The sequence below is a fragment of the Capricornis sumatraensis genome, chromosome 9, assembly GCF_032405125.1.
Source record: "Capricornis sumatraensis isolate serow.1 chromosome 9, serow.2, whole genome shotgun sequence".
Taxonomy (NCBI): Eukaryota; Metazoa; Chordata; class Mammalia; order Artiodactyla; family Bovidae; genus Capricornis; species Capricornis sumatraensis.
Genome location: NC_091077.1, coordinates 16,920,964 through 16,941,379, shown reverse-complemented (window position 1 = coordinate 16,941,379; position 20,416 = coordinate 16,920,964). Strand labels below are relative to the sequence as shown.

Here is a 20,416-nt window from a genome sequence, read left to right as displayed (position 1 = left end):
CGAGACCGTACGCCATGTTCCCAGCAGTCCCTGCAGTAGAGACGTCACCGGCGCCCTTCAGTGCCGGTAAAAGATGGCGTCTGCTACCCGTTTCATCCAGGGGCTGCGGAACTGGGCATCCGGGGTGCGCGGGATGGGGCGGGAAGGGGCTGTGGATGCTGCAGGCCTTGCGCGCCCTGACCCGCTCCCTCTACTCGCCTCCTTTTTGCATCTCTGGGGCTGAGGCCATTAGTGCCGAGATTCTCCTAAGCAGGGAATTCTCCGCAGCCTGGAACCCCGAACTCCTTCAACCCAGGACACCCTCCCCAGCCGTTGGCTATGGTACCATTCAGGCCTGGGGTCTCCCTAGGCCCGTACCTTTTTAGCTTTGGGATCTTGTTCCGGCCCCCAGCTCCCCTGTTCACCTCCAGGGCCCGTATCCTGTCCTCAAAGACCCATGTCCCACTTTTCTCTTAATTTGTCCTGTGCCGGACTGCCGGTTAGCTGGTTTTCTCTTCTGGAGTGCCCTGGGGACTGATCTCCATCCTTTCTCCCACAGCGAGACTTGCAGGCGAAACTGCAGCTGCGCTACCAGGAGATCTCTAAACGGTGAGCAAACCCCGCTCGCTCCCCAGACTCCAATCCGGCCCTCCATCTATCAGAAAAAACCCCAAAAAACTGTCCTTTTAGACCCCTGAAACTCTGGGCCGAAATCCTGGCTCCAGTCCCTTAGCTGGCTGTGAAGGCAGAGGTTTGCCCTTCATCTTGCTGCACTGTGTCAGATATTGTGCTTCTGCAACAACCAGATGGGGCGTGAATTCTGAGTGGGAATTTTCCGTGATTTGCAGCCCCCAGTGTGGTCGTGACAGTATTACCATCCCCAGGCTACGTATGAAAATATTTGAGACTCAGAGAAACGAAATCATTTGCTTAAAATCACTCAGAAGCCAGAAATTGACAGCCGGGATTTGAACCCAGAAGTGTCTTTGATTTCTAACTCGAGCCGGAAAATTAGTTGACATTTACAAGGCCGGGCTCTGTCCTCAGCCGTTGGGAGTCCCAGGGGAAGGAGAAAATTCTTCTCATTCCTTTCTTGGAGCTTATATCCGAGGGAGGAGGCAGAGACATAACGTAGTAAGGAAATAAACACAGCAAGTAAAAAACACTGTTTCAGAATGCTCTGAAGAGAAAACAAAATGGACCAGATGGAAAGTGACTACCTCAGGTTAAGTGATCAGGAAAGGTCTCAGGGATTGGCTTTGGAGTCAGCTGAAATGCCAAAGGATAATGATTAAAACAACATTCCGGACAGAGGGAGCGGTAAGTGCCAAGGCTGTGCAGCCCGACAGAGCCAGACATAGGAAGAAGACTAGTGTGACTGAAACACTTAGAAGAATGGGGAATAGTGGTATATATGTGTGTGTGTGTGTGTGTGTATGCCACAGGCAAAGGTAAGGCAGCCAGGGAGGATTAGCAGGAAAGGAAGAACAATAGCCTTAAAATAACCAAATCTTTGTGAATATCTCTATGTCGTGGCTGATTCCAGATATCAAAAGTTTTAAAGTACTTTTCCATCCTAGGTAGTTGGTGGCCCAGTTGAGGAAAGAGTTTTGTAAAAGTTTCAACTTTTTTTTTTTTTTAAAGGATAATGGCGCCCCCTAGTGGTTCCTTTGGGCCTTTCCAGTTGGTCACGGTTCTTTTTACCCTTTCTGGGCTTGTTTTCTGGGGCTTCCCAGTTGGCTCAGTGGTAAAGAATCTGCCTGCCAGTGCAGGAGATGTCCGAGACTCGGGTTCAATTCTTGGGTCAGGAATATCCCCGGAGAAGAAGATGGTAACCTGCTCTAATATTCTTATCTGGAAAATTCCATGGACAGAGGAGCCTGGTGGGCTGCAGTCCATGGGGTCCTGAAGAGTCAGACACGACTGAGCACACTGCTCGTGCTTGTTTTCTATAGATCCATACCCAGCAGAGGGTCTTCTTTGCACCCTAGGGATTAGGCAGACTCTTAACTTCAACACAGGATATTGCTTCTTTTTTTTTTCTTTTAAATATTTATCATTTGGCTGTACTGGGTCTTTGTTGTGGCATGCAGGATCTTTGGTTGCAGTCTGTGGGATCTAGTTCCTCGATCAGGGATTGAACCCGGGCCCCTGCAATGGGAGCAAGGAGTCTTAGCCACTAGACCACCAAGGAAGTCCTTTAATATTAACTTCTTAAACTTTGTTTTTTCTGTATTTTTTTCCCCACCTAATACATAACTATCACTTGTTTTAAGAAAAATTTAAATACTGGGGTTATCAGGAAAAAGTTGGTAAACCCCCAATGAATGAAAACCTGATCCTTTTATGATTTTTCTTTCTTTTCTGCCCTCCCTCTCTGCAACAGTTTCTAGGAAAGCTCATATTTTGTTAGTGATTTTTGTTTTTTTGTTAACGTCTTTTGTTAGCGAGATTCAGTTCGGTTCAGTAGCTCAGTCGTGTCCAACTCTTTGCGACCCCATGAATCGCAGCATGCCAGGCCTCCCTGTCCATCACCAACTCCCGGAGTTCACTCAGACTCACATCCATCGAGTCAGTGATGCCATCCAGCCATCTCATCCTCTGTCATCCCCTTCTCCTCCTGCCCCCAATCCCTCCCAGCATCAGAGTCTTTTCCAATAAGTCAACTCTTCGCATGAGGTGGCCAAACTATTGGAGTTTCAGCTTTAGCATCAGTCCTTCCAAAGAACACCCAGGACTGATCTCCTTTAGAATGGACTGGTTGGATCTCCTTGCAGTCCAAGGGAATTGCAAGAGTCTTCTCCAACACCACAGTTCAAAAGCATCAATTCTTCGGCACTCAGCTTTCTGCACACTCCAACTCTCACATCCATACATGACCACTGGAAAAACCATAGCTTTGACTAGACGGACCTTTGTTGGCAAAGTAATGTCTCTGCTTTTGAATATGTTATCTAGGTTGGTCATAACTTTCCTTCCAAGGAGTAAGCGTCTTTTCATTTCATGGCTGCAATCACCATCTGCAGTGATTTTGGAGCCCCCCAAAATAAAGTCTGACACTTTCCACTGTTTCCCCATCTATTTCCCATGAAGTGATGGAACCAGATGCCATGATCTTAGTTTTCTGAATGTTGAGCTTTAAGCCAACTTTTCCATTCTCCTCTTTCACTTTCATCAAGAGGCTTTTTGCTTCCTCTTCACTTTCTGCCATAAGGGTGATGTCATCTGCATATCTGAGGTTATTTAGATTTTTCCCGGCGATCTTGATTCCAGCTTGTGCTTCTTCCAGCCCAGCATTTCTCATGATGGACTCTGCATATAAGTTAAATAAGCAGGGTGACACTGTACAGCCTTGACGTACTCCTTTTCCTATTTGGAACCAGTCTGTTGTTCCATGTCCAGTTCTAACTGTTGCTTCCTGACCTGCATATAGGTTTCTCAGGAGGCAGGTTAGGTGGTCTGGTGTTCGCATCTCTTTGAGAATTTTCCACAGTTTATTGTGATCCACACGGTCAAAGTCTTTGGCATAGTCAATAAAGCAGAAATTGATGTTTTTCTGGAACTCTCTTGCTTTGTCAATGATCTAGCGGGGGTTGGCAATTTGATCTCTGGTTCCTCTGCCTTTTCTAAAACCAGCTTGAACATCTGGAAGTTCATGGTTCACGTATTGCTGAAGCCTGGCTTGGAGAATTTTGAGCATTACTTTACTAGCGTGAGATGAGTGCAGTAGTGCGGTAGTTTGAGCATTCTTTGGCATTGCCTTTCTTTGGGATTGGAATGAAAACTGACCTTTTCCAGTCCTGTGCCCACTGCTGAGTTTTCCAAATTTGCTGGCCTATTGAGTGCAGCACTTTCACAGCATCATCTTTCACGATTTGAAATAGTTCAACTGGAATTCCATCACTTCCACTAGCTTTGTTCGTAATGATGCTTTCTAAGGCCCACTTGACTTCACATTCCAGGATGTCTGACTCTAGGTGACTGATCACACCATCATGATTATCTTGGTCGTGAAGATCGTTTTTATACAGTTCTTCTGTGTATTCTTGCCACCTCTTCTTAATATCTTCTGCTTCTGTTAGGTCCATACCATTTCTGTCCTTTATCGAGCCCATCTTTGCATGAAATGTTCCCTTGGTATCTCTAATTTTCTTGAAGAGATCTCTAGTCTTTCCCATTCTGTTCTTTTCCTCTATTTCTTTGCATTGATTGCTGAGGAAGGCTTTCTTATCTCTCCTTGCTATTCTTTGGAACTCTGCATTCAGATGCTTATATCTTTCCTTTTCTCCTTTGCTTTTTGCTTCTCTTCTTTTCACAGCTGTTTGTAAAGCCTCCCCAGACAGCCATTTTGCTTTTTTGCCTTTCTTTTCCGTGGGGTTAGCGAGATTAGTGATTCCTTTTCTGGCCTCAAACTTTGTATATTTCTTTAACCCAAGTGAGGAAAGAGCTCTGTTTACCCTTCCTCTAGGGGCAGCAGCCACGAGGTGGCAGCAGAAACCTCAGAGGACAAATTGGTCTGAGTAATAAGCCCTGATCCCCTGGGCTTCCCTGGTGGCTCAGATGTTAAAGAATCTGCCTGCCGTTCAGGAGACCCAGGTTTGGTTCTACCCACTTCAGTATCTTGCCTGGAGAATTCCTTTCACTTCTGTAGAGTTCTTCAGAGAGCTTCTGAAAGAACGGCAAACCCAGAGGTTCTACAGGCTGGCCCTTGGGACAAGGCTCCTCAGAATGAGCTGAGTCTGGGGCTGTTTCCCCAGTGTTGATTTGCTGACCATGCCTGCTTGACAGGTAGTGGGCAGAGCCTTTTCATTTCCTGAGAACCTGCAGGTGGAAATGAAGCCTGCTGCCAAGCTCTGGCCAAGCTCAGGGGTGGGAGCAGGCCTCCCTCACAAAAGGCTTCTCCATGCCTTCCACTTCTGGGGCAGACACACGCCTCACCTCCCAGCACCTTCACATCCAGTGCCAGGGCTTCCACCAGCTCCTGGGCCCTGGCCCTTCCCCAGGCCTGTGCCACCGGCAGTGTATCAAGGGATACCCCCGGCCGCCAGTACATCCCAGTGGCTGCCCACGCCAGGCCTTGTGGCTGAGGTGATGGGCCCATGCTGCAGCCCAGCCGTGTGGAGAGAACGACTGTCACTCTGCTTCAGTGCCCATGTTTTTTCTTCTCAGAACTCAGCCTCCTCCCAAGCTCCCCGTGGGCCCCAGCCACAGACTCTCCAACAATTACTACTGTGCTCGTGATGGCCGCCGGGAAGCCATGCCGCCCTCAATTGTCATGTCTTCGCAGAAGGTGCTGGTGGCAGGCAAGCCTGCAGAGAGGTGAGGACGCCTCAGTGCCCCTTCTGAGACCAGCCCTCTATCCTGCTTGTGCTTTTCAAGGTCCCAAGTTTGTCTAGCGTCAGCTGTGACAGGAAATGTCCTACCGGGGGCTTTTCATCTGAGAAGCAAATGAATCCCCACCCAGCCTGGGGTGGGTTTCCTGCAAAGCACAGGAAGCTTCATGGGGCCTTCAGGGGCTTTGGAAGAAGCCCAGGCATTGTTGTTTTTGTAATTTTAAGTCCTTGAGAGAGGATTGTGTAAACCTCAGGCCTCTTAAAACCCACTTTGGTCCCTGGCCTCAGGCAGTGTCTCTTAATTAAATAGGAGAAGTAGTGGTGTTTACTTTAGAGAGTTCTGCTAGGACAGGATCCCACACACGGGGTGGCTTATAAACAATAGAAAACTGGTTCTCATGGTTCTGGAAGCTAGAAAGTCCAAGTAAAAGGCCCCTGCAGCTTCAGTGTCTGGTGAGGGCGCTTTCCTGGGTTCTAGGTGGTATCTTTTTGCCATGTCCTCACATGGGGGAAGGAGTCAGGGGTCTGAAGGGTCTCTTAAAAGGGCTCCACCTTCATGAGCTAGTTATCTCCCAAAGGCTCCACCTCCTAACACCTTCACACTGGGGCATAGGATTTTAGCATATGGATTTTGTGTGGAAACAAACATTCTGTCTATAGCAGACTCATTATGAGGCTTAATTCACATAATGAACTATTTGTAAGCTCTTAGAATGGAGTCAGTGGCATGTCTGCCTCTTAATAATTCCACAAGTTAGGCAGTGATGACTTGTGTTGGAGAAAAAGAAACTGAGGCCATGTGCTCTGCGTAAGTCACACGGATCATGGGCGGCAGAGGGGAAATTTCACAGCATTTTGTCCAGTCCCTCCCAGTGGTATCTGGGCTCTACAGCTGATTCACTTTGTGATCCTGGACTGATCTTTTGGCCTTCTTGAGCCTCAGCTGCCACTTTTGTAAGATGGGGTTGGTGGGCTTGCAGTGTGAAGAGATTGGTAAAGTGATGCGGCCGGGCCTGCCAAGCTGGGTTAGAACTCAGTGAATGAATGGCCCGTGTTGCCATCTTCAGATTCACCAGAGCCCAGCCCCACATTGGCAGGCTGCCCCACTCCCCCTCACCGCTTCACCGGCCCCCTGGGTGTCTGCATTTCCCAGGGAGGCTGCCTTCTACCTCTTCCACTTCCTTCAGGTGGAGGAAGGGAGGAGGGGAGGCCCTGGAACCCCAGGGGCCGGGTGGGGTGGGGGTGGGGGGGGCAGGTTGGGTCCCTGCCTTGGATCTGCTGGCACAGTGTCTCCTCAGGCCTTACCCTGGACCAGAAGGTCTTATTTTTGACTGCGTATTAACTCAGCCCCGTTAGACTATGGCTGGCCTTCATCTCATTAGCGCTTCCTGCATACAGTGCCTGCCATGTAGCAGGTGCTCAGAATCTGAGGGAAGGAGTTGCTGGGGACGTGGGTCATCTGATTGCTTGGCCCTTCTGGAGCCAGTGTCCTGCCCTGGGGCAGCAGGAGTTGGGGGCCAGTGGGAAGGGGGGCTGGAGGAAGAGTCCAGCATTTCACACTATTTCTGAGACCAGGAGCCAGGACAGGCTTACTGCTTGGGGGCAGAAAGTGGTCAGCTGACCCTTTGGGGGACCCCACTAGAGAGGCCTGTGCATTCTGAAACACCCTGCAATCTGACCTCCACATCTCCAGTTTCAGCAGATATGGAAAGGGGAGGAGGGGGTGCTCCCTCAGCTTCCTCCCCACTGCTCTCTGGACACCTGGGGCTGACTCAAGTCTCTCTTTATTTTCCAGCTCAGCTGTAGCAGCCTCTGAGAAGAAGGCTGTGTCGCCGGCTCCTCCCATAAAGAGGTGGGAGCTGTCCCAGGATGAACCTTACCTGTGACTTTGGCTGGGAGTGCCAGGCTGAGCCCTCAGGGCCACCAGAGTGCTTCTTTCTCCTTGGACTCCTTGATTCCCTCCGGGCAGAACATGACCTCATTTATAAAAATTATATATTGTGCTCCCAAGAATCGCTTGTTTTTACTTTTGAAAGGACATATGGGCTTACTTGGACTTCAGGGTGAAGTTGGTGTCACATCTCTATTTTTTTTTCCTTTTCTGGCCACACCACACATCTTGTGGAATCTTAGTTTCCCTGACTAGGGGTTGCACCCAGACCCCAGCAGTGAAAACGCCAGGTTGTAACCACTGGACTGCCAGGGCATTCCTGATACTGTATCCCGAACCTCTGAACCCCATGAGCGCGCCGGAATAGGGCAGGAGAGTGGCTCTGGAGTTCTAGGGGATGTGCTCTCACTGGGCCCGGAGATGTAACCGTCCCTTCCTTGAGGGCCTGCCTCCACCCCTCAGAGCAGTGGAGCGGGTTCCAGAGTGTTTAGGGGGCATTGACTGTAAAGGATGGTGGTGGGGGAACAAAACCTGCTCGCTTCCCTCTCCCGAGAGATGACTCCTCACCCCCATTCCCCACCCCAGCCATCACTAGTGTGGATGTTCACCAGAACTCGCCCACCAGGGCCCCAACCTGTTCTTGACCAGCAGGGGCCCCGGGGGACGGTGAGGTGGCTCACAAGGAAGTTTCACCTAGGGTCCTTGAAAGGCCTCCCTGAGCCAGAAACTTTACTGCGCAGGCCTGGGGGTGTGGGGCGGAGTTAGCCCAGGAGAGGAAAGGGCTTCTTCCCACAGAGGAATGACCAGGGAGTGAAAGCCAAAAAGGCAGTGGCCTTCATCTGGTCACAGGCGCGAAGGGGCCACAGTGCCCTCCGATGTGGCAGGGTTGTGACTGCCTGTGGAAGAACCCCCAAAACCTGCCAGTGGGTGAAGTCCAGGTGTGTGCCAGGATAGTGTTGAGGCTGCCTCACCCTCTGGAAGCTTGGAGCAAGGAGGGAAAAGGTCACAGTCATAAGAGAAGGTATAAATGCTCCAAGAGTGAGTGGTACAAGTGCTAAATGATTATCAGGAGGAAAAAACCCCCAGGAAGGCTTCCTGGAAGAGGTGGGATTCTGGTTGGAGCAAAGGATGAAATCAAATTTAGAAAGATCAGGAGGGAGAAGACTGGGTAAAGTATGCAGAGGTAATGAGGTAACACCAAAGAACTTCTAATGACCCCGGGTGAGATGTGCCATTGAAGGTTTCTGAATAAAGTTAATGACCCAGTCTCCTGCCGAGTGAGGTTGCAGTGAAAAGATGGTTATCAATGAGGATGGTGAATCTACTGGCACCATGATCTTGAACTTCTCAGAATTGTGAGAAAATAAATTGTAAGCCAAGAAGAATAAAAAAACGTGTTATAACCTAGACTTGAAATTTGGCAAAGGAATGCAGTAGGGAAGAGGTCTGACATCTCAAGCTCATCCTGTGTGCTAGATATGTGCTGTGTATGCAGGCCAGGAAGCAACAGTTAGAACTGGACATGGAACAGACTGGTTCCAAATAGGAAAAGGAGTACATCAAGGCTGTATATTGTCACTGTGCTTATTTAACTTATATGCAGAGTGTGCCTGGAGAATCCCAGGGATGGGGGAGCCTGGTGGGCTGCCATCTATGGGGTCGCACAGAGTTGGACATGACTGAAGTGACTTAGTCTGCAGTAGCAGAGTACATCATGAGAAACACTGGGCTGGATGAAGCACAAGCTGGGATCAAGATTGCCGGGAGAAATACCAATAACCTCAGATACGTAGGTGATACCACATATCAGAAAGTGCAGAACTAAAGAGGCTCTTGATGAAAGTGAAAGAGGAGAATGAAAAAGTTGGCTTTAAGCTCAGCATTCAGAAAACTAAGATCATGGCATCTGGTCCCATCACTTCATGGCAAACAGATGGAGAAACAGTGGAAGGCTTTATTTTGGGGGGCTCCAAAATCACTGCAGATGGTGATCGCAGCCATGAAATTTTTAAAAGACGCTTACTCCTTGGAAGGAAAGTTATGACCGACCTAGACAGCATATTAGAAAACAGAGACATTGCTCTGCCGACAAAGGTCCATCTAGTCAAGGCTATGGTTTTTTTTCCAGGCAAGAATACTGGAGTGGGTTGCCATTCTCGTCTTCAGGGGATCTTCCCAACCCAGGGATCGAACTCACGTCTTCAGTCTCCTGTATTGGCGGGTGGGTTCTTTACCTCTAGAGCCACCTGGGGAGTCCCTGTGAGGTCATAGTGAACGAAGAACAGGTGTGGCAAGACCGAGAACTCTCTCGGGCTCCCTGAGAGCTGACCCTAAACCCGGGTGCTGAGGACTCTGCTTTCAACGACTACACATTATTAGCTGGGTAACCCACAGCTTCTTCAGCACTTCTCCCTGGATCCCAGACGCCAAGCCCCACAGGTGGCGTTGCGGACACCTCCTTCCTCTCCCCCCCCTCAGGCAGTCGTGTTTGCTGCCCTTCCCATCTGCCTTTGCGCCACTGCACCTTTGTCTCTTCCCCAGTTTCTCCTGGGAATTGGAGATTCTTCTGAACACACACACACGCTCTCACATGGCTAGAATCGCCAACATTTTTTTTAAGTCACCACTTTATATGACACACTATTTTTAATTTTTGCTTTTGGCTGTCCTGGGTCTCTGTTGCTAGGAGGGTTTTCTCCAGTTGGGGGTGCATGGGCTTCTCACTGGGGTGATCGCTCCTGTTGTGGACCAAGGGCTCTAGAGCTTCCGCAGTTGTGGCCCTTGGGCTCTAAAGCACAGGCTCAGTAGCTGCGGTGCACAGGCTTAGTTGCCTGACGGCACATGGTATCGTCTCAGATCAGGGATGGAATCTGTGTCTCCTGAATTGGTAGGTGGATTCTTTACCACCAAGCCACCAGGAAAGCCCATCGCCAATGTTTTCAATAGTAAGCATGTCATCAACCTGCAAGTAGAGCCCCTGCTGTGAAAATCTGGACGTGTAAGTGTTGCTTCACAGGAAACGTGCACAGCTGAGGACAGCGACTTGTCTGGGGGCCTGCTGTGCGGTAGCGCTGCCTCTCCTGAGGACAGAGCTGTGGATAAAACCTTTTATTGTCAAGAAGAAAACACAGCAGCTGGGTAGAAAACCTGTAAGTTTGTATTTTGTGTGCCTAAGGGGTGTGCTTATATCTTTCCTTTTCTCCTTTGCTGTTTGCTTCTCTTCTTTTCACAGCTATTTGTAAGGCCTCCTCAGACAGCCATTTTGCTTTTTTGCATTCCTTTTCCATGGGGATGGTCTTGATCCCTGTCTCCTGTACAATGTCATGAACCTCCGTCCATAGTTCATCAGGCACTCTATCTATCAGATCTAATCCTTTAAATCTATGTCTCACTTCCACTGTATAATCATAAGGGATTTGATTTAGGTCATACCTGAATGGTCTAGTGGTTTTCCCTACTTTTCTTCAATTTCAGCCTGAATTTGGCAATAAGGAGTTCATGATCTGAGCCACAGTCAGCTCCTGGTCTTGTTTTTGCTGACTGTATAGAGCTTCTCCATCTTTGGCTGCAAAGAATATAATCAATCTGATTTCAGTGTTGACCATCTGGTGATGTCCATGTGTAGAGTCTTCTCTTGTGTTGCTGGAAGAGGGTGTTTGCTATGACCAGTGCGTTCTCTTGGCAAAACTCTATTAGTCTTTGCCCTGCTTCATTCTGCATTCCAAGGCCAAATTTGCCTGTTACCCCAGGTGTTTCTTGACTTCCTACTATTGCATTCCAGTCCCCTCTAATGAAAAGGACATCTTTTTTGGGTGTTAGTTCTAAAAGGTCTTGTAGGTCTTCATAGAACCATTCAACTTCAGCTTCTTCAGCGTTACTGGTTGGGGCATAGACTTGGAGAATTGGAAAGTCTAGAGATCTCTTCAAGAAAATTAGAGATACCAAGGGAACATTTCATGCAAAGATGGGCTCAATAAAGGACAGAAATGGTATGGACCTAACAGAAGCAGAAGATATTAAGGAGAGGTGGCAAGAATACACAGAAGAACTGTACAAAAACGATCTTCACGACCAAGATAATCACGATGGTGTGATCACTCACCTAGAGTCAGACATCCTGGAATATGAAGTGAAGTGGGCCTTAGAAAACATCACTATGAACAAAGCTAGTGGAGGTGATGGAATTCCAGTAGAGCTATTTCAAATCCTGAAAGATGATGCTGTGAAAGTGCTGCACTCAATACGCCAGCAAATTTGGAAAACTCAGCAGTGGGCACAGGACTGGAAAAGGTCAGTTTTCATTCCAATCCCAAAGAAAGGCAACACCAAAGAATGCTCAAACTACCACACAATTGCACTCATCTCACTCGCTAGTAAAGTAATGCTCAAAATTCTCCAAACCAGGCTTCAGCAATACATGAACCGTGAACTTCCCGATGTTCAAGCTGGTTTTAGAAAAGGCAGAGGAACCAGAGATCAAATTGCCAACCCCCGCTGGATCATCGACAAAGGAAGAGAGTTACAGAAAAACATTCATTTCTGCTTTATTGACTATGCCAAAGCCTTTGTGTGAATCACAATAAACTGTGGAAAATTCTGAAAGAGAAGGGAATACCAGACCACCTGACCTGCCTCCTGAGAAACCTATATGCAGGTCAGGAAGCAACAGAACTGGACATGGAACAATAGACTGGTTCCAAATAGGAATAGGAAAAGGAGTACGTCAAGGCTGTATATTGTCACCCTGCTTATTTAAGTTCTATGCAGAGTACATCGTGAGAAACGCTGGGCTGGAAGAAGCACAAGCTGGAATCAAGATTGCCGGGAGAAATCTCAATAACCTCAGATATGCAGATGACATCACCCTTATGGCAGAAAGTGAAGAGGAACTAAAAAGCCTCTTGATGAAAGTGAAAGAGGAGAGTGGAAAGGTTGGCTTAAAGCTCAACATTCAGAAAACTAAGATCATGGCATCTGGTCCCATCACTTCATGGGAAATAGATGGGGAAACAGTGTCAGACTTTGGGGGGGGGCTCCAAAATCAATGCAGATGGTGATTGCAGCCAAGAAATTAAGAGACGCTTACTCCTTGGAAGAAAAGTTATGACCAACCTAGATAGCATATTCAAAAGCAGAGACATTACTTTGCCAACAAAGGTCCGTCTAGTCAAGGCTGTGGTTTTTTCAGTGGTCATGTATGGATGTGAGAGTTGGACTGTGAAGAAGGCTGAGCGCCGAAGAATTGATGCTTTTGAACTGTGGTGTTGGAGAAGACTCCTGAGAGTCCCGTGGACTGCAAGGAGATCCAACCAGTCCATTCTGAAGGAGATCAGCCCTGGGATTTCTTTGGAGGGAATGATGCTGAAGCTGAAACTCCAGTACTTGGGCCACCTCATGTGAAGAGTTGACTCATTGGAAAAGACTCTGATGCTGGGAGGAATTGGGGGCAGGAGGAGAAGGGGACAACAGAGAATGAGATGGCTGGATGGCATCACTGACTCGATGGATGTGAGTCTGAGTGAACTCCGGGAGTTGGTGATGGACAGGGAGGCCTGGCGTGCTCCGATTCATGGGATCGCAAAGAGTTGGACACGACTGAGCGACTGAACTGAACTGAACTGAACTGAAGAAGTGTGCGTGAGAAGAGAAAGCCGACGCTACTTTCGCTTGTTTTGTTTCTGAAGTAAAGTATAAGACCCTCCCTGTGGAGTCTGTGAGGATTAGGAGGTAGTGAGAACATCCTGAGGCTAGGGACAGAGCACCCAGGATGAAAGACAAGAACTGACATTTCGTTGATTTATCAGGCTCTGTTCCAGGCGTTGGGGATACAAGGAGCAACACAGCATTCTTGCCCTTCTGGGTCTGACATTCTAGTGCGGAATCAATAAATCAAAGTAGTATTAGTAAATAAAATATATAATAAGCTCGGGCGCACGAAAGAAGAAGGAGCGGGGAGGGGATGAGGCATTCCTAAGATAATCAGGCAGAACATTTGGTGCATGAGGAACGTTAAATATCGTAAGATGACAATACTTGTCAGTACGAGTTCATTTGCATCTCCAGAGGTTTCTAATTTCAAATAGGCCCCATGGCTTTCGATATGTCTGTCACTGGGAAAAGAGGGGAAGACCCTCAAATCGGGGGCCCCCGGTATTCAGACACTTACGGTACTCAAAGCCCGGGGCTGCAGCGAGATCTCTGGCCGTGGGCCCCGCCCCGGGTGTGGGCCCCGCCCCCCGGATATGTGCGCAGGCGTGCGCGAGGATAAGAGACAGGCTGGGAGTGCGCGTGGACCCAGCCGGCGCGGAGCGGGGGTGGTACGATGAACGGCTGGGTGGCTCGGGGTCTATCGCGGCGTGCTGCGGCCCTAGGCCTGGGGCTGCGGGTACTGCTCGGCTTCGGGCTGTGCCTGGAGACCGCCCCAACTCCGATCCAGACCTGGTCCCCGACCCAGGCCCCAGGTGAGTGAACTTGCAGCCCGCGAGCCCTCTACCCCTGCAGTCTAGCTCCGCCTTCGCCCGCCAGCAGCGCCTCACCACTGGCTACGCCGCAAGTCTGTCCAGGACACTCCCACCGCACATGGTTCTAGGGGAGCCTAGCCCTTGAAAGAGCCTTCCCCAGTGGTGGACCCTGCGCCGGGATTGCTGTGCCTGCCTTTAACTGCGCTGCTTCGGCCCTCTCACAGCCGGCACCTGCTCTGCTTTGCGGTGCACCATTGTCACCTCCAAGCTGCCCTTCACTCCAGCATAAGCAGGAAAGTTCTTTACAGACTCTGGTTGTCCGACCTGCAACCTTAACGCGGCTGGTTATCTGGCGCCTGCTACCGGGGCCATTTGCCTGAGTTTCCTGGGCGACCATCTCCCGCCCTCTCAACCTCTGCACCTTCCTTCTCCCCTGGCTCCCCAGGCCCTAGGACACGTTTGCCCTGGCCTCAGTGATGGTGGCTCTCTCAGAGGTTCCCAGAGGCAGTGGGGCAGGTTAGAATGACCCCCCTGTGCACACAGGTGCCCCCGACTTCCAGCTGTAGACTCAGGTGCGCACACCCGCGGGTCCTGCCTTATCTGGTTCTCCTTCTTACTCCTGCCTTTTCCAGCTAAGTGTTCCTCCTTCCTTCAAGGATCAAGACATTAACCAAGCTCAGGCTCTTTACACCCAAGCAGTCTCTTTCCTTCAGCACCCTGAGGTAGGGACTCCTAGCGTGGCCCCTTTCCCAGGTGGGGAAACTGAGGCTGGGAGGGACAGTCACTGATCTCTCCAAACCACAGCCCTGTAAGGCCCCCTTGGCTCTGCTCTGCTGCCCACTTTATAGGACACACACAGACACTCCCTGATTCCAGGGAGGGAGGTCAGAGGTTGCTACGGAGAGGGGCAAGACTTGGGGAGGGAACTGTCGGCTTTTGGATCCCCATGGCAGGGAAGGAAGTCGGCTCCAGGCCATTCCACAGAGCTCAGAGACGGTGGGGCCCACAGGTATATTTGGGCCTGGAGGCCAGCTTGCAGACCGGCTGGCTTGTGGAGGGTGGGGGCTTGGAGTGGGGCTTTCCTCAACCTTGCCCCTGTGAGCAGAGGTGAAAGGGGCAAGAGGACCAGACTCAAATGGAACAGAGCTAAGCTGGGGCCAAGCCAGGTATTTGCTACCCACCCTGCTGCACCCAGGAGGAAGCCATAAAGGCCACTCCCTTCCTCGGTCCCTCAGACTCCAGTCTGCTGGCCCAGCTTCCAGGCCCTTCAGGGTCCCGGAAGGCTCATAACTCAGCTGGACTCAGCCCAGACCGTTGTGTGAGCTGTGTCCATTTATCATCAGGCAGTACCCTGGGTTTATAGTCAAAAGGTCACGGCCCTGACCATCGCTAAGTGTCCACTTTACGCAGGTACCAGTTCAAGGGCCATTATTCTAAGATGCTGGGCTTCAGGGGTCTCTGAGAGGGACCTGAGACCCCTCCCAGGAAATAAGCTGGAGACGTGAAGTCTGAGGAGGAAATCATGGAAGTGCAGAGGGGAGGGAGGAGAGGGAGTACTGGGCCCGGGAACGGCATGGCCGAAAGGTGGAAATGGGCCAGGCCTCTTGCCACAGCAGCATGGTGGCTAGGCCAGAGGGAGCTTGATGAAGAGGAGGAATGTAGGAAGAAGCAAGTTCCAGGAAGGGTTCAGGGCTGGTCAGGACTTGCCGGCCACCTATAGGATGTAGGCTGTGAGAGGGTCAAGGGACCAAGGGGTGGTTTTGAGCAAAGGGGAGGCAAGGGTGGGTGGCCTAACGGTGTGTCTCTGAGAGGTCCCTGGTGTCTGAGGGAGATGAGGGTGGGGAACCTGGGGAAGAGGTGGCACAGTCAGGATGGAGAAAGCGGTCAGAAGTTCTGGGAGGAATTCAGTGGGTGGGTCAACAAGTCACGGTGACCAAGCAAGTCCTTTACGCAAGGCCTCACTTTCCCCTTTGCTAAGTTGCTATTGTTCAGTCACTCAGTCTTGTCTAACTCTTTGCAGCCCCATGGACTGCAGCATGCCAGGCTTCCCTATCCTTCATCATCTCCTGGAGTTTGCTCAAACTCGTGTCCATTGAGTCGATGATGCCATCCAACCATCTCATCCTCTGTCATCTCCTCCTCCTGCCCTCAATCGTTCCCAGCATCAGGGTCTTTTCCAGTGAGTTGGCTCTTCACATCAGGTGGCCAAAGTATTGAAGCTTCAGCTTCAGCATCAGTCCTTCCAATGAATATCCAGGGTTGGGATAATCAAATAATCCTTTAGGATTGACTGGTTTGATCTCCTTGCTGTCCAGGGGACTCTCAAGAGTCTTCTCCTTTGCTAAGGATAGCTGGGTGGGACATAACAGGCCCTGCTGACCCTGACGGTGAGCCTGAGCCAGGCCAGGTTCAGAGATGGCCCCTCCCCTAGTCTGTTTAACCACAAGCTTGGAGAGACCCTTGGGGAGACCATTTGGAGCCTGGTAAAGACCCCAGGATCAGTGAGACCTGGGTTTGAACCCTGACTCTGCCACTAGCTTGTAGCCATGGGCCTTTCCTCTCCTGTGTGTCTTCTGTAGAATGGGCATGGGTATAGAATCTGACCAGTAGGACTCTTGGTGAGGCTGTGAACTGCTGGCCTCCAGGCCCCCCCCCCACAGTGCATCCTTAGGAAAAGTGGTAACCACCAGTGTAGTTCCTGGGACCTGGCTTTCTCCTGGTGGTCGTAGCTTGTGACAGTGTCCTCCTAGCTGAGGGTCCAGACCTCCCACTTGTGTGCGTCCCTCAGGCCCCAGCGCAGGCTCGTGCCCGCCCACCGACTTCCAGTGCCGGAGCGATGGCCGCTGTGTGCCCCTCATCTGGCGTTGCGACGTTGACCAGGATTGCCTTGATGGCAGTGATGAAGAGGAGTGCGGTGAGTGGCCATGCCCTGGGGGTGGGGCTTTTCAGGGCCATGGGAGGAGGGGCTTGTGGAAGGGGTGTGGGTTTCAGGCAAGGAACTCTGGGGTGGGAGGGGCCTCAAGGAAGGCGGCTGGATCTTTGGGTTAACAGATGGGTTTGCAGGGCAGCAAGTTAGTGGGGTCTTGGTTGGAAGGTGGTGCTAATAGAAGGGCAGAGCCCTTGGGATGGGCAGACGTTATAGGGTCACTCATTCTCCAGAAGGTGGGGCTCGCAGCGGGGTGAGGAGTGGGGCGTACCTGTGCTCTCTTGGGTGGGTGTTTGGCCTGACTCACCCTGTACCCCCAGGTACTGAGGTACCCAATGTCAGCCCCTCCCCTTGTGACATCATGGATGACTGCCCTGACCGCAACAAGAGTCTTCTCAACTGCGGGCCCCAGCCCTGCCCGAAAGGCGAGCTGTGCTGCCTGCTGGACGGTCTGTGTATCCCAACCACATGGCTCTGCGATGGGCACCGGGACTGTTCTGACTACAGCGATGAGCTTGGCTGCGGTGTGTGCCTATGGGGGCAGGGAGGCTTGGTCAGTAGAGCAGGATGCCTGACACCTTCCAGTGTGTGACGAGGCTGGGAGCGTGCACGTGTGTGTCTGCCTGAGCCCGCATACCCATGGGAATGCAGGAGGGCACTCAGGTAGCAAGTGCTCACCAGCCTTGCTCACTCAGTCTGGGGCTAGAGGGTGAGTCCCAAGTTCCCTCACCCCAGGGCACCAGGACACCCATTCATCCTTCCAGCCCCAGGGCTCCCTCCCCTGCTGCTGAATGCCCGGACTTGTTGCAGGAAACAAGACCCACCAGGAGGGGAGGACCATGTCCATGGGGACTCCTGCGACCCTGGAGAATGTCACTTATCTCAGGAATGCCACAGTCACCACCGAGGACTGGGACTCCGTTCAGTCTGGAAACCGAAGTGGTTATGGGATTATTGCAGCTGTAGGTAATATGAACAGCTCCTGCCCCCAAGCCCATGCCCACATCTGGAAGCTGCCCTGGAGAATGGACAAGCTACATGCTCCCCTTTCCAGTGTGTTGGGAACTTGGTGGATGTGGGGGCCTCCCGCCACCCCCTCACCCACTCCCCTCTCTCTTTCCCCACAGCAGTGCTCAGTGTCAGTCTGGCTGCTGGCATCCTGTTTGCGTTGTCCCGGCTCTGTGCCCAGGGATCCCTGGACCCGCTGGGGCTGCTGGTGTTCGTGAAGGGGTCACTGCAGCCAGAGAGGAAGACCTCGGTGCTCTGAGCATGCGCTCTCACCCCCATATCACACGTTCCCCAAGTATGGCAGGTAGAGAGGACCCACACGTGGCTGCTACCATATCAGCCCCCAGACCTGGCTTCTTCTGTCCTCACAGCGCCAAGCACCTGTGCTCCTGCATATGTGACCCTGGAGGCTGGGGTTGCCTGGACCCTCCCCTGGATACGAAGAGCCTGGATGGGGAACATGTCACAGCCGGAGCTGAGGGACTGGCCCCGGATCACTCTTGGGGCGGCCCCCCTTACTCAGATACTATTGCTACCTCTGTTTGAGAGTAAAGCTAGTTCACATCCTCTGCCTGCCTTTGGGCCTCTGTCTCCCTCTGCCTGGGTGGCCTGGGGGCTCTGTGGGGGAGTGCCTGCCTGTACAGGGTGGGAATCAGGGACCCAGCCCTGGGCACCCTCTTGGCCACTCTGCCTCCTGGAATCAGGACAGGGGACGGTGGGGCTGGGAACAGTTTGCACTCCTAGAGAGGAGTAGATCTTGGGCGGTGCCTCTTGGAGTGCTGGCTGGGGGACCTCCATCTGTTTCAGCTTCCTGTCTTTGAGACAGAAGCTGGATGGCCCCCGGTTGGTCTCCACCTTGTTTCAAAATGTAGGTTTTATTATTATTTAGGCATTGAGGCCTGAAAAGACTGATACTGAAGCTAAAGCTTCAATCTTTTGGCCACCTGATGCAAAGAGCTAACTCATTGGGAAAGACTGATGCTGGGAAAGATTGAGGGCCAAAGGAGAAGGGGGCAGAGAGGATGAGATGGCTGGATAACATCACTGACTCAGTGGACATGAATCTGAGCAAGCTCTGGGAGATAGTGAAGGACAGGGAAGCCTCGTGTGCTGCAGTCCATGGGGTTGCAAAGAGTTGGACACGACTGTGCAACTGAGCTGCAGCAGCAGCTGGGGTGTCGGCACTGACTGTTATAAATGTCTCAGCCTGTCAACAGCGAGAGCAGCACCTAGGACACCCACTGGGTCCCTATTACAGCAAGACCCTGACAGATGCTCCCCAACCAGAGCCAGTGGGGTGGCTGGACCAGTGCAGGATGTACTTCAGCAGAAACTGTTTGGTTGCACGGTGCGTGATGCAGAACTTCCCCGACAAGGAATTGAACACATGACCCCTGGACTGGAAGTGCAGAATCTTAACTACTGGCCCGCTGGGGAAGTCCTGGCCATCAAGGATCTTTGAGGGACAAGATTTGTCCTGAAGGTTCTGGAGGGTACACGGCAGGCCCCCCCACTGAGAGAGATCAAGGTGGGGAGGACTTCCCTGGTGGTCCAGAATCTGCCTGCCAGTATGGGGGACATGGGTTCAGTCCAGGCTCTGGGAAGATTCCACATGCTTTGGCACAACTAAGCCCATGCGCTACAGCTACCGAGCCCGTGTCCCAGAGCCTGTGCTCGGCAAGAAGATAAGCTCCCGAAATGAGAAGCCCTTGCATAGCAACTAGAGAGCGGCTCCCACTTGCTGCAGCTAGAGAAAGCTGGTGCACAGCCGTGAAGACCCAACGCAGCCAAGTTAAATAAAATGAATGGAAGGACTGACGCTGAAGCTGGAACTCTGATCCTTTGGCTACCTGATGTGAAGAGCTGACTCGCTGGAAAAGACCCTAATGCTAGGAAAGATTGGGGGCAGGAGAAGTGGATGACAGAGGGCAAGATGGTTGGATGGCATCACCAACTCAGTGGACACAAATTTGAGCAAACTCTGGGAGATGATGAAGGACAGGGAAGCCTGGTGTGCTGCAGTCCATGGGATTGCAAAGAGTTGGACATGACTGAGCAACTGAACAACAACAACAAACAAAAAAAAAATTTTTTTTTTTAAAGATCCCTGGGGGAGAGAGAGGGAAAGCAGGCCTAGGGCTCTGCCTATATTAAGGCCTGAGGGTCAGGAGCCTCATGTTCACTCGATTAAAGCACAAGAGCTGGAACTAGGGTCCCAGAAGGAAATCAGGTGGTAACTGATCACCTAAGTTATCAGTTATCCAGGTCCCCCAGGGTTTCTAAAAGGGGCACCTTCATGGGTGCGTCACGTAATAACCAGGTAGGTTGTATTGTTAGTAGCTGTGTTGTGCAGCTGGTGATGTGTTTGTTCACAACGTTCATGATGGACGTCAGCAATCAAAAGCTTAGTGTCAGGGACTTCCAGTGGTTAAGGCTCCAGGCTTCCAATGCAGGGGCATGGGTTCAATCCCTAATCGGGGAACTAAGACCCTGCACGCTGAGTGGTGTGGCCAAAAAAGGAGAAAAGTTTACCATCAGGCAGTCACACTGCACTGGCCCTAGGGATGAGCAGGGCAGGGGGATGGTGGCTCTGGGTTGGTTGGTCTGCACACGAGAGGCACAAGTCACTGGTGACTTGTTAGTTATCTCCAGTAACTCACTTACTCCTTGAGGGACAGTCCATTCCTGGGCAGTGAGGCCCCAGCTGCCAGGGTGTTGAGACTATAGAAAGGGGAAATTCACTGGCAGTCCAGTGGTTACAACTCTGAGCTTTCATTGCCCGGGCTGTGGGTTCAAAACCAAGTCAGGGAACTAATCT

At 51.3% G+C, this 20,416-nt stretch overlaps 2 protein-coding genes across 4 annotated transcripts; both read left to right on the top strand.

Moving 5' to 3' along the window:
• The first annotated feature begins 54 nt into the window (after positions 1-54).
• On the top strand, positions 55-7,308 carry NDUFA7 (NADH:ubiquinone oxidoreductase subunit A7). Its single transcript, XM_068981288.1, has 4 exons — positions 55-124; positions 539-588; positions 5,149-5,298; positions 7,108-7,308. The coding sequence occupies exons 1-4, from the start codon at positions 74-76 to the stop codon at positions 7,196-7,198; spliced, it is 342 nt and encodes a 113-aa protein (XP_068837389.1). The 5' UTR covers positions 55-73; the 3' UTR covers positions 7,199-7,308.
• Positions 7,309-13,489: 6,181 nt separating this feature from the next.
• CD320 (CD320 molecule) lies at positions 13,490-18,142 on the top strand. Of its 3 annotated transcripts, none has more exons than XM_068981233.1 (5): positions 13,490-13,664; positions 16,453-16,578; positions 16,911-17,114; positions 17,401-17,556; positions 17,718-18,142. In XM_068981233.1, the coding sequence occupies exons 1-5, from the start codon at positions 13,526-13,528 to the stop codon at positions 17,855-17,857; spliced, it is 765 nt and encodes a 254-aa protein (XP_068837334.1). In that variant the 5' UTR covers positions 13,490-13,525; the 3' UTR covers positions 17,858-18,142. The 3 variants fall into 3 exon arrangements, with proteins under 3 accessions (XP_068837334.1, XP_068837332.1, XP_068837333.1); XM_068981231.1 differs by having other exon boundaries at positions 13,491-13,664; positions 17,721-18,142; XM_068981232.1 differs by lacking the exon at positions 13,490-13,664 and adding an exon at positions 15,726-15,843.
• Positions 18,143-20,416: the final 2,274 nt, after the last annotated feature.

What these genes read in the sequence shown, in the direction of transcription:
- NDUFA7 (XM_068981288.1), top strand. Translation starts at nt 74, where the DNA reads ATGGCGTCTGCTACCCGTTTCATCCAGGGGCTGCGGAACTGGGCATCC. An exon ending in TGCGGAACTGGGCATCCGGG is followed by an intron (nt 125 to 538) that starts GTGCGCGGGATG and finishes TTTCTCCCACAG; the next exon opens with CGAGACTTGCAGGCGAAACT. An exon ending in TACCAGGAGATCTCTAAACG is followed by an intron (nt 589 to 5,148) that starts GTGAGCAAACCC and finishes TTTTCTTCTCAG; the next exon opens with AACTCAGCCTCCTCCCAAGC.
- CD320 (XM_068981233.1), top strand. Translation starts at nt 13,526, where the DNA reads ATGAACGGCTGGGTGGCTCGGGGTCTATCGCGGCGTGCTGCGGCCCTA. An exon ending in CAGTGATGAAGAGGAGTGCG is followed by an intron (nt 16,579 to 16,910) that starts GTGAGTGGCCAT and finishes CTGTACCCCCAG; the next exon opens with GTACTGAGGTACCCAATGTC. An exon ending in CAGCGATGAGCTTGGCTGCG is followed by an intron (nt 17,115 to 17,400) that starts GTGTGTGCCTAT and finishes GACTTGTTGCAG; the next exon opens with GAAACAAGACCCACCAGGAG.